This window comes from Scophthalmus maximus, chromosome 13 (genome assembly GCF_022379125.1).
Source record: "Scophthalmus maximus strain ysfricsl-2021 chromosome 13, ASM2237912v1, whole genome shotgun sequence".
Classification (NCBI taxonomy): domain Eukaryota; kingdom Metazoa; phylum Chordata; class Actinopteri; order Pleuronectiformes; family Scophthalmidae; genus Scophthalmus; species Scophthalmus maximus.
In genome coordinates, this window is record NC_061527.1 from 5,213,874 (window position 1) to 5,241,160 (window position 27,287).

The 27,287-nt window shown below is 45.5% G+C and overlaps 1 protein-coding gene across 7 annotated transcripts in view; it reads right to left on the bottom strand.

Annotated features, from left to right (window-relative positions):
• Nucleotides 1-8,132: 8,132 nt before the first annotated feature.
• syde2 (synapse defective 1, Rho GTPase, homolog 2 (C. elegans)) overlaps nucleotides 8,133-27,287 on the bottom strand; it is a 48,257-nt gene continuing 29,102 nt past the window's right edge. For 2 of the 7 annotated variants that reach the window (XM_047336816.1, XM_035647769.2), the window contains 4 exons: nucleotides 26,580-26,706; nucleotides 17,337-17,518; nucleotides 16,279-16,510; nucleotides 8,133-12,721 (listed from right to left, as the gene is read on the bottom strand). In XM_047336816.1, coding sequence (XP_047192772.1) covers nucleotides 12,027-12,721; nucleotides 16,279-16,510; nucleotides 17,337-17,518; nucleotides 26,580-26,706 — 1,236 coding nt within the window. In that variant the 3' untranslated portion in view covers nucleotides 8,133-12,026. The other 5 variants (XR_004795664.2, XR_004795663.2, XM_035647773.2 and 2 more) reach the window with 5 other exon arrangements.

The window sequence follows — 27,287 nt, forward strand, 5'->3', positions numbered from 1 at the left end:
CACAACTGACAGCCGGTATCCTGCCAGAAAAGAGGCCGGAGGGACAGAGGGAGGGTGGAGTGTGGTCGCTGCATAACATGGGGGGGGGGGGGGCAGCTGTCTATTGCCAGGTTTTCACACTGTGTCTGATATGGTAGCAAAGGAAAGAGAGAGGATAGAGAGAACGACAGAAATACAAATGGCAGAATGGGGGGGGGGGGGGGGGGGGGGGGGGGGGGGGGGGGGGGGCAAGAGGTGGAAAACAATAGTGAGCTGGGGTCGACTTCACTCTGGCCATGACTCATTCACGTGGACGGTCCTGTCACGGAGGGGAGGTGGTGGGGGGAGGCGTCCATGTGGCCCCTGAGGCACCAACAAGGCCCCGGGGCGACAAAGGGGGGGGGGGGGGGGGGGGCCTCTGCTTTCCAGTCGCTCCCTCCTCAGACCTCTCTGGGAATTCTGTGTGTCAGTCCCTCTTTCCTCTGCGGAGCCTCTCACTTTCTCCGCGGGCCAGCTCAGGAATGTGCCCTGTGCAAAACCAACACACGCGGGGAGTGTCTGCACCCTCACTGGTTAGTTATTATAATGCAAATAATGTTGCGCAATGGCGCTCATATTCAATGTAAACACTTTTGAAGTCGCACATACAAACACAGAGATGTGTGTGAGTGTTTTCCTGCCCCATGGGCACGAAGGGTCGTGGCTTTTCCCTCGGAAGTCCCAAGAGATTTCACAAACAAAATGTTTCTTTAGCTTCAGCTGGGTGTCTATGCAGGACGGATTGCCTGCAGTGCGATCTTCTTTTTTTATTATCACCAATTCTCAAAAGTTTTCAAGCCAAATCCTGGTAAACAATGTATGTGAGCAGGTGCTGGGCAGGAGGAGCTGTAAATCTGGGCCTGGCGAATTAAGCCATTGCCTTGGCATTGTTCTGGCCGGCCTCTTAGCCGATCCTGCTGGGGAGGGTGTTAGGTGGGGCGGGTCGGGGTGGGGTGACGGTGGAGAGCGGGGCTGCTGCCTAAATCTCTCGACGTGGGGGCACCCCTGCACATTTCGCACATTGTCAACTGACCTGGACCCGGCTGCAGACCGAGAGACACGACTCACACAAACATGCAGCGTCACAGGAGACACAGACCGATGGTTGACAAAGATGAAACGCATTAAAACATACTCTAGATAATTAGAACGAAACTTTCCCCTTCTTTCCGGAAAGGATTTAATTCAGCATCCTTCTTTATGCTCAAGGCAGCACAATGATCCCCAGTAAAGTCGTCAAGCTACTACAATTCATCACAGTTTTTGTTTTTTTTAAACTGCAAAGCTGTGTCTTCTTAAAACCTCTTGAGAGGCTGGTGGCAGGTTTCATTAGTTGACCCTTGACCTCATAATAGATCAGGTGACCAGGGCACTGCTGTGGAATGTTCCCTCTTGACTTCTTTTCATTTTCTAATTTCAAAGCTCTCAACAGGTTGGATTCTTGTCACTTCATCCGAACCTCCCGAGGTCCAGAGAAGCGCCTGCGCCATCTCTGTGTGTGTGTGTTTCTTAAGCTAAGCCTATATAGTTACCATCCTAGACAACAGTTTCTTGTATGTATTCACAGTTGACTATGATTTAAAAGATGACTGTTCCATCGTAACAATAATCTAAACAATCTATGTAATATTTTTATTTCTACATCAAATTTAAATTTGCAGTAACCATAAGTTATGTCTGTAGCGAAAATGTCTCCTCACATTGTCATCAGTTGAAAGGTCAGGGGATCATCAGTGTCAGGGGATCATCAGTCTCGACTATGATAAGAATATAGTATGAGTAAGTAAGAGTAAGAGTGCTCTGAAAAAAACCCAGCACATGGACGTTGAGTCAACATTATTATGTCATGCTAGTTTTTCAAATGTCAATGATTTTTCATGCTCAGGATTTTTGATCAGCTCAGTATTGCATGTTCTTATATTATAATTTGAAGAATTCAGCTTTTAATCATTGCGTAATTTTATACTGTCCTTTTTTTAAAGTACATCTTAAGCTCTTATACAAAAATAACCTTTATTATTCTGACCTTCCTCTCTCTCAAAACTGTTGTGCCTGCGTGAACAACTGCTGCTCTACAGTCCGAGAAACTTCAAAAAGAAGAATCTTATCAGTTTGGGAAATATTCACAATGTTTTTACCAAAGGAATTCAGGTTCAAGTGATGAAATTTCACTCCGTCATCGCTGAACCTGGAGAAGTGTTTCATACGGTATCTTGGCATAAATCCAAGGCAGGATGCAGGCGCATCAGAGTTGGATATCAGTCATCTAACCCATCAGTCTATTGCAGGGTCCGTATGGAAAAAACCCTCAAGGCTTTTTCTAATGACCATGAAAACCAAAAGTTGTGCCTTGTAAAAAAAAAATATATACATGTATTGTAAATCCAAAGTTAGAATAACTGTTAATTGATTGCTTGAAGGAAACAACATTTTGGTTATTGGCTTATTTTCTTTCAAAGATCAGTTGTCCATATTTCTATCAATTGTAAAAACATCAATGTGCTGTTTTGTTTTTTTAACGTGTTGATTAAGATGTTTTCAGACAGGAACTGTGGAAAATGTGCAGTAAGTTGTCCCGACATGTTCCAGACTTCACATATGTTTGTTCAAGAACGAGTCCGATGCGTTTGTAGCAGACCGCCTTTCTGCTTCGTCGCCGAGTTGTGTTTTGTCGTAACAGAGCGAGGGACACACGATGGAGATGTGGTTCATATGGAATTTATTCCTTGATCAGGGGAAAAAAAGAAAACATACAGACGTCACACTTCCAGCCACTTGTGCATCTCTACAAAATTTTGCTCCCAGCGTCCGCACTCACTCTAATGCAACATTGTTTCCTTATGTAGTTTCAGATTCAGATCTTATATAATATATAAGGTATATAACACATAAAATGCTATAAAAAACAGCATACAAATAAATGTGATCTCTGCAAATTATTAAATACTTTTTCCCCACTTTAACCCCTTTTTATTTTTATATTCAAAATATACAAAATTCAAAGAGACAGGTTAATACGTCTTTAAACAAGCATTCCTTCATCTGGGGAACAAACAAAACATACAGGCGTCACACTTCCTGCCACTTGTGCATCATCTCTACATCCACGCACAGCACATCCGGCTCATGAGCCTCGGAAACCCCGTAGCAGCTAGCGCTAGCCTGATGCTAACTTCCTTAGCAGCTAATTTTAACATCGGTCATGACAATCATACGGTAAAATATTAGCCAGCGGGTTCATGAACATCCTACATAAACACCGTCACCACTTAAAATTATTTAAAACAAAGAACAAAAAAACATAACAGCTAAAGGAGAGAGCACATAAAGGATCGACCTGCTAGCTCCGGGCGTCCGCGATCACTGAACCCCGACACGGAAGTGCAGCACCAAAATAGCACCCACCGGAAACAAACAGGTATGCATTAAGTTAGGGACCTTTTTGACAAGCAGAACTCATTTGGGGGAAATTCACCATTAAAACAAAATTAAATAATTGCTCTTAAAAAAAATAAAGAAAACATTTGCTCTGCTACACGTTCACAACAGGAAAAGTTACGGAAAATGGAGCAACTTTAGCTAGCTTAACAGGCGCTATGGAAATGTTGTTAGCTTTAGCCAAGCTATGGTTGTGGAGATCGCAATGTGATTGGTTGTACAGTAGATTCGTATTTCCTTTTCCTCTGACAGTGGCAGATATTTAAATGTGGCGGGAAAGCAGAAGTTGTGAGGTACCCATACCTTGACGTTTTAAAGATGTAGTGATCATTTTTTTCCTAAACAAATATATTCTTCATTCTGATTGGTCATAAAAAAAAGTAACAACAACAAACCCCGACCCTGACCGTGACCCTAGCCCAATTGAAATAAAATGCAGCATTTAAATGCTTTTGCGCCAGCGGTGAACCAATGAACGTCCTCATTCTTATCCTGTTGTCGGTACCGTGTTGTGGAACTCAGACGTACCTCCTTTAGCCCGAGCCAGGCTAGATTGCACCCCCCGTTTCCAGTCTTTAATAGATAACCCAAGCCATCTCACTGCTGGCCCTAACATCATATATTTATCCTCCACACAAAGTGCTCTTGTCCCTATTCCTTTAAGAGAGGCTATGGTAACTGCTGGTAGTCACCATCAACAGGACCCCGTCCCCCTCTTTAGCAGCAGGCAAACTAAGTTTTACTGCTGACAGCTGGAGAGTGCTCCGCTGACAGGAGGCAGGCGATAGCATACACTAAAATACCAACTGTATCACTCCACTTCCTCTCCGGGGAACAGAGTTGTCAGAGCGCTTCACATCAGCATGATGTTACAGGTCTGGTGGGAGGATGAATCAGGACCGAAGGTGTACCACCTGCAGCTTTATCAAAACGGTGAGGCCCAGATCTTCCCGCCGAGCACGACGCCACAGCAGCTGTCAAGGCTTCTCTTGAGTCTCAGCTTTCAAATTTTTCTCTCCCATCAAGCGGAGCAAACCCTCACCCTCATCCTCGTCCTCATGCCGAAAGGAGATTGCTCTCCTCTGGAGGAGCAGGGCGGGGGGAGAGAGAGGTGATGAGCAGCTTACCTCTAGGAGGGATTAGCCTTATTAAAATGAAATAGTCTAGTCCTGAGTGACAGAGCAATGGAGATGGAGGAGGGACGAGGCAGGGAGGACAGAGGAGAGGGCCTTCGTTGTGTGAGGCCCCGGCCCCCGAGGATCTGAAGCGCCGCTCCTCTGTGTTCTCCCACCCTCCATTCTTCACTTTCACCTCTCACTCTCTCCTCATCCCCCCCCCCCATGTCCTCTGGTCTGCTCTCTCATCATCACCGCTGATCTGTCAGCGGTGCGTCAAGAGATCTGCCCCAGGCTCTTAGATGAGCTGCCAAGTACAGGGGCTTGGACCGTAGTAGTGGAACAAAAGACCCCCCCCCCCCCCCCCCCCCCCCCCCCCCAAAAAAAAACCACACCAGAAAGGACCTTGGTGAAATGTGTTTAATAGTCCTCACATTGAAGGACACTGCATGTATAGAATGTGTGCACAGGGTCACGGCATCAAGGTTCCCAGCAATTACCCGAGCTTAGCTCTCCCATGTTCATAAGGAGTAGATGAGTAGCATGTCCTGGAGACCATTAACCAACCGCAGCCTCTCAGAAGACGTCCAGTGAAAGATGTTAAAAGGCCTGGATATGACTTCGCTGTAGTAACCACTGTTGGGAGCATAAAGCCACGATTGAATGATAAAGCCATGGGTTCATACCACGTTTTTAATCACGTGTTGAATGGGCTTTAATCGCACTATGACTGTCCGATCTTGGCCTTATCGCAAGATAAACGTCTTCCTCTGGAGACAGCAAAGAATGTATAAATGCCCCCTAAAAAACTTGGTCTTAAATCCGACAGTTTTTCTATGCAACAACAAATGTCTGCGACTATATAAGAATCAAAGTCGAAGGCAGCTAATCTGCTTCAGGTCTGTGTGGTTGTGTTTCGACCAGATATGACTGACAGTGGCCAACCAACGTAAGCAAACAACGCACTGTACCAACCTCATCAATCACGGCGGTTGCAGGTGGAGTTGGTTGGAGTGGTGGGGAGGTGAACAAAGAGATCCTGCTTTTGGTTAATAAACCTGTCTGAAGTCACTGTGATTTTTTTTCTCTCTTTTAAACAGCTACCTGTGCCTAAACCATAAACAAAACTTAAATGTTGCTGTAAGTTGTTAAGCAGATATTGTAGAGCAAGTTTGAGTATTATTACAAAAAACAAATTCAGTAAACAACCCAGATTGTACAATAACTTTATTTTACAATGCATGTTTCTGTTAATAGTATTTCTTATTGTAAACTATTTCTAATTAATCTTATATACCTTAGATGCTGTTTTCTGTGTCAAATTTGAATTCCCCCCACTCGGGGATCAATAAAGGAACATCTTATCTGATTTACATCTTCTGTGGGCCACTTCAGGAAACGACGCAGCACTGTTGGCCTTTCCGCTGGCCCACATTTCAAATAGCAAATGGGGCCCCAAACTTCCCAAATCAGGATTCGGTGCTTTTGGCAGGATCAGGACCAGTGCTGGTTTATTTGGGCCGCTCTTGGCTGATGTGGCATTGCTTGTGGCCCAGAACCGGCTCACAGGTAAGGATCGCCCTAGTGCCATCATTCCATACGGTATGAAGGGGTGAATGAACGTGCTTGGTTGTGTTGGGTTTGTGCCACAGCAACTCTGCTACACGGGATCCCACAGACAAGCCAAGGACAATATTAACCTTTTGGAAATTTGCTGTTATGTTAGTCGGAAGCACAATCCGAGCTCTGCCAGGGTCACTTGCTTCTCTGTTGAGAAATTTTGGCTAGGAAGTGTATTTTTTTTCTTCTTCTGGCTTGGCAACACTCCTGACATATGGCTCTCCTGCACACAGCCAAGGTAATAAACTGACTCAACAACAACATTACCGAAGAAGAAGAAGAAGAAACACTGTCTACACATGCTCGATGAAGAACATTTGATACAACCTTTGGATCAAAGATCCTCTGTAGGGATTTTTTTGGGGACTGAAACTGTGTATGATGATTAAAACTGCACTATACAATACGCTATACCGAAGAAGGTCAGTCATGATACTGACTGGAAGGCGAGCAGAGATCAAGGGAACAGAGGAGAGAAAGAAGACGGGGAGAAAAGGTCTGGTTTCACATGCAGGTGGCTGTCAAGGATGTTTACCTAAAGAGGCCCATATCTCGTCTCTCTCTCTCCCAAATTAGAAAATGAACAAAAGTTCAGCTCGGTTCACTCAGCCAGACGTCGGCCTGATATCGAGCGGCGACCCTGACTATCCAAACAGGCTCCGCGTGACTGTGTCTACCTCCGTCTTCAGATGGGATTTCATGTTTGCTCTTATTGGGGACTGAGAGAAGTGCTCTGCAAGTCAAACGTTAACAAAGTATTTCTCACCGAGGGACGTTAAGAGTCGGCGCCCCGAGTCTAAGAGTAAAAAAACTTTTATTTTCCCCCAGACACGTTGAGTGGATCATTTTCTATTTGAGTTTCGCAATGGATCCAAAATAACTCGAGGCTGACAGGAATGTTAATCTCCATGTTTACAATGATATACACTTTCAAACACTTGAATTCCAGTCTAAATGTTTATGGAGGTTTTGCACGGGTAGGTGTCCTTGACTTGTGCGGAGCGCACAGGCATGTGTACATTCTGTGCATTAGAGCTTCCTCGTAACCCGTGAAAATAGCCATAAATACATGATATGAACAGACGGTCGTGACATCAAACAAGGCTGAAAACCATTCAGTTGCTGAGCGGCCTGCGGCTGCTCTGGCTTCTTCTCATGCCGACTGCCAGAGACGCGTATCGCCTCAGCTGGAGACTGACGTTTTTTTCTCAGACCTGTTTTAATTTTGGAGCTTATGACATTTAACCTTTTCAGCGAACTGCCCTCCGTGTCTACCTGCGGTACACGCGGTTCTGAGTTCAGCTTAATGGCACATACCTCACGAGTGTTACTGGTAATGGTGGTTTTTCAGGAGCCACAGTAAAATGCAGCCTTCCAGCAAAGGATTTTTTTTTTATTAGAGGCTAAATGCAGCTGCATCCTGGGAATGTCCCTGAAGCTGGAAGTCGTTTCTGGGAGATTCCCACAAGCCGACAAGGGCAATTCCCCCGACTTATTTATCTCTCCTCTGCCCAGGTTGCGTTACAATGCTCCCACAGCGAAAGAGATGAATCTACGGAAACAAAAAATGTACAGTTCGCTTTTCCCGAAGTCGAGGTAGTCTTACTACAATATTGAGTCATTTCAACAACAGTGGCGCGACTGCTGCGCCACAAGCAGATAATGCATAAAAGAAAATCTAATAACAATTTTTTTCCAGGCTTGTTAATGTGCACAGGAGTTAAATGTTAGTTGTGTACAATACTGGTCCAGTTATTAGCAGAGAAATGTGTTTTCTTTGTATAGACAGCTGCACAATCAACATCTGTGAATTTCCTCTTCTTGTGTAAATTGAAGCTTTTGGTCAGGTGCATTTCATACGTTTTGGTCATCACATTTCCAAGAAATATCAATGCTCTTGGTCATGAAAAGATGATGGCAAAAAGACGCAGAGGCCACATGCACATGTGAAATAATATACTTTATTATGACCATACATTTCTCAGGATCAATGCAAAGCTATTTTTTTTTCCTGCTTTGTTAAGCGATGCTTTCTGTGTGGAATTTTATCTCCAGAGGACAAAGAGGACGAGGCTGATGGATGTAACATGAAAAAAAGAAAAGGAATCCAGGGTGTTTGATGTCGTCTTCTTCTGCGCGAGACAGAGATGAATGCATTGATATAATGAAACTGGATGTTGCTCTTACACTCAATCATTCAGCACTTAACATTTGACAGGTTGTGGCTCTGTCCCGACACGGCGTCCCTACGGGAGGCGGCAGGCCAACCCATTTGCAAGGACTGTGTTGCCTAAAACAGGCTTCATGCTGAATTTAGACCTCTAGTATGAGTGTTTCAGTTTTTATGTGATGTGTTGGTAAGAATCGCAAAAATCAAAGAAGTCAAAAAACCATCGGATGGGTGAAAGTTGGATCTTGTGAAGGCAGCTCTGAAATCTGAAAAACCAACTTTGAATGTTAATAAAGGATCTAAAAATCATCAGCCTTCTACAAATTTGCCCTGTTTGTTTGTGTGTGTGTGTGTGTGTGTGTGTGTGTGTGTGTTGCCTGGGTAGACAGATGGTTCGAAGGGAACCCTGCTGGAACTCACTTCACCAGACGGGCCCAGACTGACAGCAGCAGCAGGATCATTAACAGACACCGTGTAGGAGGGTGGTGTGTGGAACGAGAGTGAAAAAGAATGAATTTGAAAAATATATATGTATATAAAAAGGCAACCTCCCCACCAAATGTCAATCTCAAAGAGGAGTTCACGTTCTCTTGTTTTAGTATCTGACGGATGCACTCGTCTGGAAAACGACGTCCGGTAAATATGATTCTGATTTGAATCAAATAAAAAAGGGACATTTTCATATGAACACTCTTATTTTTTCCCCCACTAGTTTACGAGCGCGAACCATGTTTTGTGTAGTCTTTGACGTTTGTCTTCGTATTATGTAACCGTAAACCACATGTATTTGATTTTGAACTTTGGGTTGGACAAAGCAAGCACTTGGGGAAATGTTGTGAGTTTTCACAATCGTTCCTCTGTCAATTTCATCGACTAAATTACTCAAGAAAGGATTGGGAAAGTTACCCAGTCATAGCTGCACCAAACTGAGTGAGCGTCTGCCTTTAAGTCCTCTGGAGAAAAAAAAGAAAAAAAAGAAGCTTGAACAACGCATTTATCTGTCTACTTGAGGAAACCGGGCGACGAACAAACGAGCATACATTACAAAATAGTGTTTCTTTTATACACATAAATATCAAATACAAAGGCAGATGAGAAAGAGCCTTGTTTGTGTCGGTAAAGCTTTTGACCATGCAACGTTCAGTACCTTAAAAAACAACAACAACAACAACAACATGAACACAGCTTAGTCCACCAGAGACACAAAACAATGTCAAATATACATGTATACACAATATAACAAAAATAACAATATCAACTTTTTCTGCAAGAGCACGGTTTTATCATAGATTTTTTTTTTTTAAATTTTGTTTTTTTTACAGCTAAACTTGTACCATGAGTCCAGCACATTGAGATGTGTTCAGGTAGCTTGACCGGAGCGGGGAAGGAAGTCCAACACCGCAAGGTCATCGGGAGGACTTTTTTAAATATGCCATCGAAACAGAAGCTGTAAAAAATAATATACTCCGGATACATTTATAGAATTATATATACATACACATAAAGGTTAAATACTGATCATTCTGAATCCCTGGATCGCTGAAGACATCCTTTGTCGATGTACAGGCTGCTATAGCTGGCTCGCACCTCCCCGGGCCCCCCAGCGCTCACAGCTTCAACTGCCGCTCTGAAAAAATTGTGCTTCACATTTGGGCTGTTTCACGGGGTTTGTTTGTTTGTTTGTTTGTTTGTTTGTTTGTTTGTTGCCGAAAGCTGGGAGAAAGCAGAAGGGTTTTTAAAGGAGTAGTTCACAGATTCCCTTAAAAGACACGGCCTCTTGCCAAGGGTCGAATGAGAAGATCGATACGACTCGCGCCTTCTGCGCGGTATTTGATTTAGCCGCCATTTAGCATGTAGCTATGCTAGCTTAGCACGATTACCCTGCGGAGACCTCGGCCGGAGGACAATGCGCTCGTATACCAGTGAGCCTTCGTACGGCGACAGCCGGAGCAGATTAGCGGCTAACGTTAGCCAACCGATGTCGCGTCGACCTGACGCCTAAGCATGTGGCGGTCGGGCGGTAAAACACTGAAGCCGGCCGCCGCTTGGTTGACGGGGACAACACCACTGAAACGCTATTTCAGTCACACTCGAATCGTTGAGTAAAAATGCCGGATTTTTACTAACTTCACTTCGCGGTTGCGTTGAATCGGCTTGAGCGAGTTAGCGCCAGCTAAGCCAGGCGTCTCCCTCTGCTTCCAGTCTTTTTACGCTAAGCTAAGCTAATGTGCCTCTGACCCGAGCGTGATGACGATCTTCTCATCCAACTTGGGGACAAACCAAAAAACGCTGAACTATTCTTTTTGTAGCCTGAACTGAACATCGAACAATCTTGTAGCAGAATACATATTATTTCACGCGTATCTTTTAAGAGGAGGCTTCAGCGGCGGCTGTTTCTCCCTCGATTCGGCCCGCGGCCGGAATATTGTTCACTGCGTGATGATCTGTGGTGACGATCTACACCTACTGACGGCCTCATAAGTGCATTATTGTTGTACAACATTTAGTGTTTCATACCTCAATAGAAAAGCTCTCTGCTGCCTTAAAAAAAAAGAAAAGAAAAAAGAAATCCACCCTGAAATAGAGCACACGCAACGTTCCTCCTGTCTCTGGATTCTGTGGTGGAGCCAAAGTAAAGTCTTGGAGTTTCTCATTTGAGCGAATAGCAAGATTACAAACTAGAAAACTGGTCGAAACTAGAAGCTTGAAAAGATTTTCCATTCGACATTAGAGGTTAATGTTCTGGCCATTGAGAATGGGGTTGAAAAAAAGAAAAAAAAATACCAGAACATCTGCTTCCAAAAATAATGGAAGGGCTGCCTTGACCAACAGGACGGCTGGGTTTTCTTTCCACATTTTTCCATTAATTTAATTACATATTTAGTTGGAAACCAATCCTTAATTGAAGGGCCTAATGTCTCCCAGATGTTTCCTTCAAGAGAATAGATACGAAGGTGTCCCACGTCCAAACACTGCTTCAGATTTTGGATTGGAAACTCTCAAAGCACTGGGATGTTTTGGTAGGAAAAATGACAATTTTAAATAATTCATAGTAACTGATGAAAGCTGTTTGTCAGGTAGAGTATGAGTATAGCCCCTGTGGATTTGTCCCTACATTTTCAATGTAAAAACTCCTCATACATCATATAGCGGTTTGAGGATGGGGTGCGTTTCATTCCAGGGTGGATTTTCTTCTCGACGTACCACCTTCGCACAATTAAGGCACCTTTTAAACCCCTGAGGGGTCAATGGGTTCTTCTAATAAGAAGAGAAGCAACAATAACAACACGCAACACGGAGCCGGACTGAAACGAACCAATGACAACATAAAGTAAGACAGTCGACAAAATAAAAAAAAAAAGAAAAACCAAAAAACGTCAGGAATGTCTACGGGTAAGGTACCAATGCCAGAAGTGCCCTGTTACGTTTCCTCTCATTTCATCCTTTCGTTTTTTTTTTTTTACAGCAGCACTGCACGCCACGATGCCATGGCGACCTCACAGGGTCTCCATGGTAACACCGTGGCTGTATCCTGAAGCACCTTGATTGGTAAAGAAGGTCTTCCTTAGACCTCATCAGGCTTTTTTGTGTGTGTGGATATATATATATGTGTGTGTGTGTGTGTGTGTGTGTGTGTGTGTGTGTGTGTGTGTGTTTGTTAGGAGTCAGTATCCGACGTTGAGCTTGTTCTTGTTGAGCTCTCTCTCCAGGTTTCCTATGAGAGTGTCGATACTCTCCTGCAGGTCTCTCAGGTTGACTCTGTTGCTCAGCACAGGGCTGATGTCCTGGATCTTCATGTAGGCCTGGTACGTGTGCTCTTTGGGCAGCCGAGGCGGCAGGATGTGGTCGCACAACCTCTCCTCCTCCTCCTCCTCGTCTTCTAACTGCTGCACATTGCCTGAACTGTCACTCTCCGTTTGGTTCTCTTCCTCCTCCTCCTCCTCCTCCTCCTGCTCCTCCTCTTCCACCACATCCTCTCTCGGAGGCTGCTCCTGCTCAGCCGGATCACACGCAGGGTGCGCGACCTCCTGCCCTTTATCGTGCTCACTCTTCTCCCGCGCGCCCCCGGTTGCCTCTGTATCCTCAGAGGGCACATCGTCATAGTCCGCCTCCTCTTTGCTGGGAGGCAGCAGCATTTCACAGGGGAAGTAGCTCTCGCCACAGCCGCTCCAGTCACCAGCGTAGCGGTTGCTTGGGCTATCCAGGCGCCCCGGTTTGGGCCGCAGAACACCCGCCATCTCCGCCTCGGTGAAGTTCAGGACCTGGGGGCGCTCTTTCCTCCGCCGTATAGGAGGAGCGGAGAGCTGGTCTGATGAAGCTGCGGGGGGCTGAAAGGACGACTGGCCATGTGGGTCAACAACTGGAGGAGCAGAGGGGAACAGAGACAAAAGGCCGGCAGAGTTAATCCGATGTACAGCATAACGGTCATTTCAACTAATGTCCCTTAAAGGAATAGTTCGACATTTTGGGAAATTTGCTCATTAGCTCTCTTTCCAAAATGAGAACATCGGTATAGAGGTGCCATTCGCTGGATGTTCTCAACTTTGGAAAGACTACTTCCCGAATGATGAAATATTCATTTAGAGAGTTACTTTATTCAAATTACAAAAGAGGGTGAAAAAACTAAAAATTCTCACCACAATGGTGTGTACCCATGCAAATATTTAGTTTTTCTTATTTGGACAAGTTTGGAAATTTCTATCTCCGATATTTTTGCCACCACCACAATTTTTTTTCCACTAGGAAGTAGTTCTAGTGAAAACTGTTCATTTTCAGGACTGTGGATCACCCCGAGTATTGATTATTGACAAAGTTATTTTAATGACTCTTTTCAGCACTTTGAATGCCTCATACAAAATTATAGAAATCTCAAGAGGCAGATGTCTGGAAGAAAATGGCCACAAAAACTAAAAACTAACTGTTTTTATTTGCATGAATTGATCTTTATCTATCTATCTATCTATCTATCTAAAATGATATTATACCTGATCACACCTTACATCTTACCATAAAGAACCAAAACACAGATTTCTTTCTCTCACTAAACTCTAAATAAGTCTGCAGTAAGCTCACTAATTCTGAGGAACCCTCATAAATGTCACACAAACTAATCGTAAAGTATGAACATGCCATGCCGTGCTCAAAGTCAAACACATGCTGAAGTCACACAACGCCGGTGCCGGCCTCTCGTACTGTTTGTTAACATCTGTTGACTATAAAGCAGCGTTTTTTTTTTAAAGATTAACTTGACTGGACTCGTGTTTGGACATAATGAAAAGGATCTGTGCTACAAAACGCAACAGTGAGCACTCCAACACAGCCAGCACAGTCCGGTTACCTGTCTTCCTTTATCTCTGTGTACCTACACCGCTAGCTCTGCCTTACTGGATTGAAGAGGAACAAAACAAATAAAAAATAAAAAGAGTTAAAGGTTAGGGCTTTAAGTCACATTCAAGAGATACAATATGTGTCTCCAGGGTTGTGAAAGAGGAACTTGACATTATTTCCCAGAAGCAATTTTGACTTAACAGCTTTTTTTTTTTCCCCAGCATCACGTGCGTCACAACAGATATGATGATGAATTATGATCCACGTCGACTCCGGCTCATTCATCAGGTGTGCACTGTATTTAAGTGCAGCGGTCGCATGCTCTGCAACTTCTCCTGAGGCTACGCACTCAGGCAATTATCACCTAGAACAAACAGAAATTATCCTCCTCCGGGAGACAACCGTGTTATTTAATTTCAGACATGATTCACTGATGAGTTGATAAAAATGATTAGCTGTCAGCAGAGAGGGAAAAAAAAAATACAACAGGGAGCAGTTAAAAAAGATTGCAACTTGTGTAAGAAGAGAATGTACTGTACTGTATACTGAATGTACTCTATTCCTCTCCGTCTTTTCGTCGGCAGGTTTTTAGATCAACTTCTAAAACGTTGAATTGATGAACAATCACATGTATAGACTGTCAATGAAAACAAACAAGTTGGGATGAAAAAAAATTACTTGAAAAGTGTACAGACTGTATTAAAGATTCATGTCGTACACCTTTGAGCTGAATTTCAGCAACAGGTGAATTTAATGTATTTTGAGAATTTATCACTCATGATACGTAGCTTGACAAAATGATTAGTAGGGTTTGGTTTAGATGAACTCGTGTGGAAGATGTGCGCATGTGTGATCGGGTCCTGAACCGGGAGCGACAAGAATTTCCTGGAATGTTGGAAACATTAACCCTGAGTGAGCCCGAGGTGGAAGGTTGTGCTGGTGCCGTGGCTTTTCTTTCCGACATTCACTCTGTCTCACCGTCCCACACCTCCACACACATTCGGCCGGGACGCTGCATAATTCACACTCAACCTCACAACACCGCCTCAGCCTCGCCGACAACACGTGTGCTGGTGCGCTCGCACACTTCCAGCCCTCGCTTGTCCGCGCACTTCCCCCGAAGATGTGCACCCTTGAGCCACGACGCCTTGGAAGATGTGTGTGTGTGTGTGTGTGTGGGTGTGTGTGCGCGAGGCGTCTGAAAATATCCCATAATGGCTGTGAAATGTTAGGGTGTCGCTTGAGGGGCTGAGGTCCAAGGTTAAGCCCGGAATGTCTTTAATTACAGTCCGGGTCAACCTGCACTCTGAGCTCGGGAGGGCGGGACCGAATGGAGACGTCCCTGTAGGTGTGTAAACAAAGGCCTGAACCCGCTTTGTCAAGGTTATTACAGGTCATTATGGGCACTAGTAGCCGGGTGACATCAGCTGCAGACGGGGAGCGCAGGATCGCTTCCCTGCTAAAAACAAACAAACAAACGCACGTTCGACACAGCGCAACCTTCTCCGGAGGGTGCTCCGCCTCAGCGGGTCTGACAGGGGGTCGGCGGATGCAGTTTAATTTTAGAGGTCGGACCAGACACGGTGTCAGTTCTTCTTCAGACATCAAGCTGCAGGTCCCAGAGAAGAGCTCATGGGGATTTCAAATCTTTCGGGGGATAGAAGATAAAAAAAATACTGCATGCGTGTGCATTCTGAAGAGCGTGTGCCTCGACGCGCGCGGAAGACAAACTTGGGATTATTGAATCAATGTTTAAAATGCATTGAAAATGGTGCAATGCATTTTTAAACCACGCGCATGACATTAATGTTAATAAAATGATAATAATGAGGTTAGAACAGGCAAACTGCCAACAGCTACAGTGTGGGGGGGGGTTTGTCCTCATAGCGCCGACAGTTTTTACAAATGGGAATATCTGTTCGATTTGCAAGTAGGCAAATGTTTTGATGAATTTTCTGCAGTAGCCAAGACTTTGAACTGAACTAAAGCCGCCACTCGCACACTGATTAGAGGCTAGATGGAACACAAATTCATTAAAGCATTTGAAATGATCACGCATTTCTCCACCGCCCTGCGGCTCTTTCTTTTTTTTTTCAATTCCTCCTCGAATAATCTGCGGATTCCTTCATATGTCACGCTGAGCCGAAACAGCTGCAGTCGGCAGAGAGGGGGCGGCTGTGCAGGCAGACAGAGGACCTGAGCCGAGTGAAGCTGGGACCGGGCGACCGTCCTTGGGTGGTGGATTTATCTCAAGATAGAAGAGGGGCCACGCCTCGAAACGTTTGGTTCACATTGGGGCTCACGGGCTCGGCTTCCGGTTGGCCCTGTGTGCCACGATGGAGCGCTCTGCGGAGGGCTTCGTCTCCGGGGAGCCAACAGATGGTGGCCAGTGGCTATCAGCTGCACTCGTGGCAGCGGCGGAAAACCGCAAGACCAAATCGGCCCCTGCCCTTCAACGGTTCCTTTGTAGAGCTGAGCCGCAGAGCTCCGGCAAAAGACTTTTGACATACAGACAGACTGTAAAATAGATGGAGCCATAACACCTACGAACTCGTTTAATGTACATTCATTGAGTGAAAGCCCAGTCACCTGGCCAGAGCTGCAGCAGGTAGTGCAGGACCTCGATGTGCTTCTTGAAGTGCAGAGCGCTGGCCAGCTCCTCGGAGTCGATGAAGACTCGGTTGGTGTGGCAGGACGCCTCCTGGCGCTGGCTGAGCAGCACGGGGCCGAAGCACACCGCCAGGTTCTGACACGTCATCTTGTTCACGTCCTGGTAGGACGCCACCAGCTTCAGGTGGTCGAGGAGCCTCCGCAGTGTCATCTGGAGAAAAAGAGATTGAGAAAACGGTCACTTTTTGCAACCAATGCAAGATTCTGGTCTGACGCAACAGTGGCATCTTGCGAGACCGACCACTATCTAAACAGCTGTGATAGTAATGTTAGCAAAAATATGATGCTGCATTCAGAATTATTACAAAGCAGGAATCTCTGACTTTTTACCTGGAGCCCTTTCGATTCACTTTCCCAAGTGGGATTTCTAAAAACTAATTTTGAGCATGTGACCTTAAATCCATCAAATCATCTGTATTGGAGAGAGTTGAGCATTTACTTCATGTTGGCAGCGAGTCGGTCTCCCCGTCTCTCCCTCTTTGCAACTGCGACTTATTGCCGTTATTGCCCTGATTTTATCGAAAGGCTACAACAATATTAGCTCAGATTTAGAAGTAAATCAGCAGATGCGCTGATAACAGCAATTATGTTGGCCGATAAATAACAAGAAACTGCCGTACAAAAAATTACTAATTCATTTTTGTAAAGTTCGAGAAAGTTCAAAAAAGTGTCTCAATACAAATGATGTTCTGAATTAACAAGAGATACTTAAAATATTTGTACTTATGGAAAAGGACAGGGGGATGTAGGGGTTGAAATGATTTTGTCATTGAACTAATATCTGATATTTTTTCTTTCTTTTATTCTGAAACGCACGCCACCGCTAATATCACCCAATTGAGAAGCCCACGTAATGGAGATTTAACAGTAGTAATCGGAACATCATAACCATCATTATCAACGCCACAATTATCCCTTTCGCAATCCACTTCTGTTCTGTGTCACTACGGTCTGCAGCGTGTCACTATCTTCCTCACCCTCTCCACCTCCGGCAGGTTCTCCAGCAGGCCGACGGTGTGCTCCGTGTCGGCCTGGTCGTTCTCGCAGCCCGCCGCCCCTATGCGCAGTGGCCTCAGGGCCATGGACTCCAACACGGCTTCGTACAGCGGCTTTTTGATCAGCGGGTAGGGAAGCTCTCGCAGGTAGTCCTTCAGCACTCCTGAGCAGAGGGTCACAGACGAGAGGGAAAACATTAGAGAGGAGGCGGATAATAGATTTGAACATAGGGCTGAGAGAACACAGGGTTGAGGGAACATAGGACTAAGGGAACATAGGGTTGAGGGAACATAGGACTAAGGGAAGATAGGGTTGAGGGAACATAGGACTAAGGAAACATAGGGCTGAGGGAACATAGGGTTGAGGAAAGATAGGGTTGAGGGAACATAGGACTAAGGGAACATAGGGTTACGGGGACATAGGACTAAGGGAACATAGGGTTACGGGGACATAGGACTAAGGGAACATAGGACTAAGGGAACATAGGGCTAAGGGAACATAGGACTAAGGGCACATAGGACTAAGGGAACATAGGGCTGAGGGAACATAGGGCTGAGGGAACATAGGGTTGAGGGAGCATAGACATGCTCCCCCTCCATGCTAGCAGCTGTAATTCCTGACAAATCAAGGACAATATATCTTCATGAAGTGTTGTCACTGAGGAATAAAAGGTTTGATTTCTCCCCCTCCCCGTTAAACAAATGAACCCGGCGCACTCTCTTGGCCGCAAATCCAGGTGCCCATTGTTTGCCCGTGTGATCCTGCGGCGGCGGCGGCGGCGGCGGCAGCGGCGGCCCTGGATGTCTGATTGGAGCCAGAAGTGTTCGGAGGTCCCGGTGTCTGTGACAGCGCATTCACACCTGTGACCTGTCACACCCAACGGTTCAGACAAAAGCCAGGGGAAAACATGAAACCCACGCTGTCTGTCTCCACTAAGCCCCTCAAATATCGCTGGCATGTCTTTTCATCAAAGGCAAAAAGGGGGAGAAAAAAAAGAGAATAAATACAGGAATAAAAAAAAAAAAGACTCTTGGCAGCGTGACAGCTCTTTGTGGTGAGTGTCTTCTCTCTTCCCCCCCTCCCCGTGAAGATGGATCCGTTTTCACACACACACACACACACGTGCGCGCGCACACACACACACACACACTGCGTTAACAACGAGTCACAAAAACAACAATTTGATATCGCCAAAGAATTCCAATTATTATTATGAAGCGTGTTGATGGTCGAATCAGTCAGAAACTGCGGGGCAGTAAGCCTTTTTTGGAGAAAGATTGTTTGTTGTTGATTTTTAGTTTTTTGGACTGCACTAGTCGGGGCTTGAACCCGCAGCCTCGGGTGAGGTAGACAGGCGCGCGTGTCTCAAGGTGTCGGGGGTGATGTTTACAAACTGCACGTGTGGTCTGCACCTTTTCATTTGTTTTCCATTTTACAGAGGCAAGCCTGCAGCGAAAAACTGGATTTTTTTCCAGTTTTTCCATGAAAAACGATATGATGATATAACGATATGACAATATAACGATATAACGATATGATGATATGATGATAAAACTATATGAGGATATAACGATATGAGTGATATAACGATATGACGATATGATGATATAACGATGTGACGATATAACGATATGAAGATATAACAATATAACGATGTGACGATATGACGAAAAAACTATATGAGGATATAAATGCTATGACGATATGACAATATAACGATATGACGATATGACAATATAACGATATGACGATATAACAATATAATCAATACATCAGCTGATATTCTTTGTACACGTGTTGACATTCAGCTCAGGATTTGTTTGTCAGATTCAACTTGATATCCGCACCACACCATATATCCTGCGTTTGGGGCAAAAAAAAAGAGAGGTAATTTTTATAGGCAAGCTCACCTGGCAAAACTGAAATCCCACTTCTTAATTATCACGCTGCAATGGCTGCTGGTGTTCCCCAACTCCCTTTATTAGTCACTTATTTGCTCTCAAGTTCAAACATGCACCTGGAGCCAGAATATGAGACTTTGTGTTCGTGATGTCGGCAATCAGTAAGCTTTAATGCCTCTGATGCTGTTGGTCCGTCATTGGCGTCTGCTGACTAAGGGACATTTGTATCCATGTCAAAGATCATCCTGTTCTGAGAAAGAAGGCGTTTGTGGCGGGTCTGATTAGGAAATAGCAAATAGAGGCTCCTACATCGCTGGAGCTATTTTTCCTCTGTCTTCTATTTACAGAAAACTACAGAGTCACCGTACAGTAAATCCACCGTCATCCCCTTAGGCCCAGTGAGGAAAACAGAAGGCACAAATTAACACGCTCACTTTTTTTTTTAATCCCAGTAAATCCGCTGTGAGTGAGATTGAGGCTCAGGGCCTTTCAGTCTATTCCTTCCTAGTGGTGCAGGTCCGTCGACCGTCACATCTCTTGAGAATAAAGAGCAAAGACAAACGTTTGAACATTTTCAGTGAATTTAGGTGAAGACACAATTTAATCTTCTTTCCCAACAGGTACACGGGCCTGAGAGTCTTTGGACACGGGATTAAGGGAGCGGAAGAATGATCTAAATTCAGTCAGTGTCATTATTAAAAATAACAAAATAGTCAGGGACAAGCATTAGAATTAGCCCCGGTAAATTAATATGATATGGTGGAATTTGACCTATTGGTGGTAAGTCTGTACTGTGAATCCATCACTACAACAATAATAAATATATAAATGAAAAACAATGAATGATAAATAATGTATCGCTACTATTTTAAAACAAAAAACACCATTGTGTGTTTTTTTTCTTTCCTTCGAAGCCTCCTCCACAACTCTTTATCTGACCTTGTGATTCCACAAACACACGCACGCAGAGATATTGTACATTCCTGAGGCAGCTAGATTTGGCTCCGGAGAAAAAACAACAACAAGGCCATAAAGACGCTGCCGTACTGCGACAGAGCGCTCCCCTCTCAGGCAGGCCGACATAATGACAGCTCTGCGTCAGCCGGGGTCCGACTTTGACACGGTTTCATGCAAACGTGCTCATTAAACTTCATAAAAACACGTCCCCTGTGTCTCCTGATTCACCATCGCCGTAAAATGCTTGTGTCTTATCTTTCGTCTCCATCGGGGTTCGGTATGAAATCTGGTTAAAGTGCGATAAAAAAAGGGACACATGAACACAAGATACATTCATCCTCCTTAAAGCGTTCCTTAAAACCTGCCGATTTCCAAAACAGATTACACGCAGGAATGCTTTTGTGATCGTCCGCCCGCTTCCCGTTCAAAATCTTTACTGAGATAATAATAATCTGCGTGTTTCATCGCAGGGGGGAAACGTGCTGCCTGGACGCAGAGAGATTCCACTTGACTTTGTGTTGGTTTTGTTCTTCCTCCCCTCCAAAATGCAAACTCGAGCGCGGTGCACAGACCCTGTGACCTTCCCAGTGCTGAGGCAACATCATCTAGACACAACAACGGCATTCAAGGAAAAAAAGCTTTTCCCCCCCCCCACTTGCAATTTATGAAATTATTATTTCAGGTTCTTTCCATATTACAACAATCTAAAGAAATGCACCAGTGAATCCAGACCTGGAGTACGTGCATGTGCACACGTGCTCGTCCGGAGTGAGGATAATGCAGCCATTCAGGTAAATCATTAGCCTGCTATGAGTCAGTGTTGGTGTTTACTTTTGTGTCTTAGCCCCTGACCGGCACGCACGCACACGCGCACACACACACACGGACACACACACACACAAGGACACACACACGCACACACACACACACACACACGGACACACACATGGACACGGACACACGCACACACGCACACACACACACGGACACACAGACACACACACACACACACACACACACACACACACACACACACACACACACACACACAGACACACACACACACACACACACGGACACACACACACACAAGGACACACACACATGGACACGGACACACGCACACACACACACACACACGGACACACGGACACACACACACACACAAGGACACACGCACACGCACACACACACACGGACACACACATGGACACACACATGGACACGGACACACACACACACACACACACACACGCACACACACACACACACGCACACACACACAAACACACACAGGTCATGGGCTCAGGGGTGAACAGGTGTGCTTCCCCCGCAGGTGTTTCACTCGGCTTCACAGCCAAGTTTGACACCGAGCGCACGCTGAGTGTCTGTCCTCTCACATGTGAAGTGTCGGGGTTTGACTTTACACCAGCAGAGATATGACCTGTACACACACACATACTGTATCTGCATGAACAGATTCATTTGGTAATAAAATCACCGGCAGCTCAGTCAAAAAAAAAAAAAGAAGAAGAAGAGCAAACCCCTTAAACAAAGCGTTTTTAAAAATCTATTCAGACCATCTCAACGTGTCAAAATGTTGCCACCAGAGACTACAAGGCACACAATGCACCGGGGCACGGCTCTACCTTTGACCTCTTGTTCAAACAAAGCGGAGGGTCACTCCTCCTGTCAGTGCCGCAGTCAACGCCGCGCCTGGAGAACAAACAGGGGTTTGTTCTCCGTCCGGCCCTCTCCCGGCTGCCTTCCACGCCCCCACAGCACTAGGGGGGGCCAGAGGAGATGTGTGTGTGTGTGTGTGTGTGTGTGTGTGGTGCTGCTGCCTTGTCCGGTGGCACGGTAAAGCCTCGCTCTGCGGTTGCTCAAACGCTACTTAGCCAAAGAACCCCCCCCCCCCCAAAAAAAAAAAATTAGCAAGCCCCAACAGTGGGAACAGTGGCGCTCCGATGCCACAAGTGGCTTCATCAGAATTACACTTTGCAAACTGATTCCAGACTTTTGCAGTTCGCGATATGTCCCGACACCCACGCCAGGCCCGGAGCTCTTTGTGAAGTGGTCGCCTGCTTCCGTGGCCGGCCCGGGGTTCAGCTAATCCCCCATGCGTGAGCCAAATACCATCTGTGTTTGTTCGGCAACAAAGGGGGCACTTGTTAATGACTTTCCTTGTCTTCACTGGAGTACTGCAGAGGGTGGGGGGGGGGGGGGGGGGGGGGGGGGGGGGGGGGGGGGGGCTGGGGCAAAGTAGGGAAGTGGGCTATGGAAAAAAAGACGAGTCAGGCAAGGCAAATTAAAACCCACAGACCGGGATCAATAACTGTCCCGAGCTGTCAACCAGCGGGGGAACGGGACAACGCCGAGGACGGGGGGCACACAAGTGAGCCGGTCTCCCATCGCCGGGTCTCTTTGGAAGCTTTGTTCCCTCACAAAGGGCCCAACAGGTTGAGCAGTTGAGGGCTTAATCATTATTCAGAAAGGTCAGCACACTGTCCTCTAAAAGCCAAACATCCACCGCGGCGACTCGATGTTTACGCGTGTCATCCAACCGGGAGGTGTGCGGGATCTAGAAATGAATTTGCTCTTCAAAAGTGTTTCAAACACTTTGAAGGTCTGCTCGTGTTCACTTGTCGCCGCTGCGGCTGAACGCACCGCTGATGTGAGACTCCGACACATATGCACACAGTATCGTCGGATTTCATCAACCGACAGTGACTTGGGAGTTGTTAAAGCAGGATGAAAACACAAAAGGGAAACTGGGCGGCGTCGTTAAATGCTACGACCGGGAATGAGTTATGCCTCAACTCACCAAAGTCACCGGCAAGTGGACGTTTAAAGACTCTTGCGTTGGAATTTTACCCTTTTGTCCGAGTAGCACTCAGTCATTTCATTTCTTGTTGTTTTTATTGCAACGTCTACATATCTTTTTATCTTTTATCTTGGTATGCGTTAGTCTTTAATTCACTTTTAACATCCTGTGATTTGTTAATGGCCTGTCAAGCACTTTGACTTGCATGGGATTTGTTTGAAAGGTGCAATATAGATAACGTTTTATTGATTGATTGCTTGGTAGAGCGATTGATTGAAATATTTGATCGCATCGCCCTGATGCCAATGTGTTGTTTGCACTTTCCTTGTCTTAAAAATGTCAGATATCTAAAAAGTGCTGCTCTGGGGAAACATTAAAATGGGCAATGTTGTGTATAAATCAGCATCGACTGAAAACAATCAGCACTTTCGATACTTTATTAACAGAAAAGCTCAACATTTTGGGTAATTAGTGATTCCTGCCTTTAAACTAAACTGCAAGGTTAACATAGCATTAAGACTGGAAACAGGTGAAACAGCAAAAGATGCTTTGTCCAAAATTGACAAAATATGATCTCAAAAATTCATAAATTAACAAGTTACAACAGAAACGCGGGATATAAACGTCAAACTGTTGTTCTGTGTGGATTTTATGTTCTTTTGCAAAAGTGTCTGGGATCTGCCGTAAGTCAGTCTTCAGCTAATGATGGGAAAAAAAATAATTACGGTACAAGTTTGCGGTGTATCAGTCTTTGGTGCGTTCGGTGTGAACAGAAATAGTTGAGAATGAGAAACAGCATTTAAAAAAAAGAAGAGAAGCTGAAGCTCTTTCTTTACAAGTCGTCCGATGAGGTTTTGAAAACCTTTTTGTTCAGCTCCACATCATCCACCTTATCGCAGCTGAACCACAGCGACACACACACATTCGCGGTCACGGGGAGAGTACACGAACAGATTAACCGAGGAATCCACGTCCGCGGACGCGACGCTGTTTGCCTTGATTCCGCGCAGCGGGTTGCTCGTGTTGACGACACATCGCTGGTTTTCCCTTTGAGTGAATGGTGATTTGAAACAATGGAGGGCTGCACACTGAGCATGTTTTGCAAGCTTCGGATTGAACTCTGACCCCCGGGTAATCCCTTTCACTACCTCCGCTTTTAAATTAGCCGTGTGACACGCCAGACCTCGTAGCTCCTCCATTCGCCGTCCGCCCATTAGCCCCCGCGTAGCCGCAGAGATTCCTTCTCTTAATCCAATATTCAGCGTTATTATTTCATTTTTGTTACACTTCAATGACACATTGGAACGGGAAGGAATGTATTGAGACGTTAGGGGATTTCATTTCAAAATACTGGCGAACAAAAAGTAAAATCAGGTCAATGTGCTGGCGGGGTTATTACTCAATGTGTCAGTCAATTATATTTTAAGACTTAACCCATGACTATATCTGCCGTCCCTTCCCCCTCTCTGTCCCGTCCTCTCCCGCGCACTCGGGGTCCGTCCGCAGAGCAGCAGCTCGCTTGGCGGAGCAAATTTCAGGCAACGAGCAAAAACCAACAGTCCACGTCGGTGCGGGCCCTTTTTTTCCGGCCCGCTCAACTGTTAACTGTGTTCTTTGCCCTGCCATTGCAAATGCGAGTGGATCAAAGCGGGCATGATAGGACGACGCCTATACGGGGCCTCTCCCCAAAGCCAACAGCGGTAACCTACAATGCACAGGGGGTTCCACGGTCTTCCTCTTTTCTTTTCTTTTTTGTGGGAAAGAAAGAAAGAAAGAAAAAAATCATGACCAAGTCATTTTTCGACCACTTTTTCTGCCGCCCACGCTCAAAATCAGTCGCGCCGCTGAACCGCATCACTCGGTCCAATGACGCGGCTGTTTTAAGGGAGACGAAGATCTGCGACGCGCGGTTTACCACTTTTTATTTCCATTCACAAGCACTACAAGTTCGTCACCTTCCGTTAAAAACGCGTCTTGCAATCGGATATCACCTCCTGACTCTATATGCAAATAAACATCATATGGCTGCGAAGATCAAATGTACTGTCATAACCGACGTAAGTGCTTCCCGTGCCAAAGCCTAGAAGAAACCAAAACACTACAGAGTCGTTGCATCTATTCTATGGGCTTTTTAAAAAAAACTTTCATATGTAATTTGTCCGACTTGTTTGCGAACATATATGTGTATCAACTCGCATAAGAGGAGGTCAGCGGAGTCGTCGGACCAGGACACATTCGAATACAAAACTGCTAAAAAAAAGCGTGTGGCAACCTCTGCATTTGCTCTGAGTGATGCGTCCTCAATGTGTCTCGGGTGCGTTCGCACCTGAACTGGGATCGGGTCTCTAAGCACGGGTGATCAGCGGAGGCGTGTGTTAACGCCAGGTATGTGACGAGGCCCAAAACATGACCTGGATGGGACAGAACAAAGCAAGTCTCAACCACCAACCTGGCGGAGAAGGAATGACCTGAATGTACAGCGTGTGTGTGTGTGTGTGTGTGTGTGTGTGTGTGGGCCCTTCCCTCAGGCACCAGCCCACACTGGTATGTTGACTAGGAAGTGGAATGCTTTTACTACAGACGGCAGACACACACACACACACCGACTGTTACGCGTACGCATGTGCTGACCTATCTGCAGGAGACTCACTGGTCCACACACGTTGCTCACCGGGGGGGAAACAACACGGGATCAATACTGAATCCAGACTCCGTATCGATGTAGATGTGCCACTCTGACAACAATTCCGACTTTTTTATTAGGTAACTTGTATATTGTTGGGTAAAGAATGCGCTCCGAAAATATTTTACTATGGTAATAAGTGACAAAAGTCAAGGCTCTGAGTAATATATGACATCGTTGAGGTTTTGAAATGTAGATATAAATCAATGTGATTAATATTTCCGACAAATAACTTGACAAAATGTTTCAGTTGAATCGCACAAACTGATTTTAAAAGGTCAAAAGTCAAGTAATCATTTGATTAGGTCTGGTCCGTTAACCCTTTAGGTCATTTTTCAAGACATAATGACAAAAAATTCTCCAGCTTCTGTTGTCGTCATCTGTGGCGGGAAAGTTCATATTTATAGGTTTCACTTTAATTTCAGGACAAAACAAACAACCTGGAGACGCCAACTCAGGCACTGAGAAACTGTGATCAGATCAAATTATTGCATCTAGAAAATAATCAACGGAAAGAATCGGTCGCAGCCCTGATCAAGCCTTCAGTCGGTTTCATGAAAAAGCCGAGAACCGACGAGTTCGGTAATACTTGGTTAGTTGCTATTATGAAACATCCTAATGTTAATACGGGACACACGGTATTTTGCAAACGTATCCTGAGGCCAGAAGGACAACAGCAATCTTTGGAAAAGTCTAGTGAACTACCAATTCCTAATTACACTGTGTGTGTGTGTGTGTGTGTGTGTGTGTGTGTGTGTGTGTGTGTGTGTGTGTGTGTGTATATGTGGTGTGTGTGTGTGTGTGTGTGTGTGGGCTCTGTGATCGTCTCGTGCTCTCGGTTGCCGGCTGCTCAGTTTACCTGTGATGACGTTGATGTCGGGATACGTGTTTTCACACAGCTCCACGCCGTGGCTGTCTCTCTCGAACGCCTCGCGCAGCTCCTTCTTCACCGCCGCAGATCCGCACAGGCGGTAGAGACCCACCACCTGGGAACACACACGTACACACAAGCAGGTCAAATAAACACGCGTGGCTTTCGGAGTCCAACAGTCGACGGAGCGTCAGACATCTTTAAAGCCCCATCGATCACGTCCTTACGTCCGCGGCCAAACAATGTGCTGGACAGAAGCCAAAACTGCCTTCACAGAAAACCCACGTGTCTCCTGTCTCTCCACAAAATGACAGCGTATCGGATTTGTTTTATTAACATATATGTAACTATCGGGCATCACTTTTTCATGGGACACTGGACGCCCGGTGTGCCGCGGCAAAGCTGCTTTGATGCTGACAGAAGAAAAAAACAGATTCCCTGCGAGGAGACTTTTTGTACGCCACTTTGATCCATATTTGAATTATTCTTCTAACTACGTCTGCTCTGCACAAACTGAACCTCATACATGTATGTGCATTGTGTCGGGGGATTCCCCCTCTGCTGCTCGTCATGAGGATTTTAATTTTCATTCGTCCGATTTCTTTCAGTTTCAAGTCAAGTCGCGGGCGCACGGGTTGAAAGTATAATATGTTGTACACGACACCGACACAAACTCAGGTTAGACAGATGGTTTGT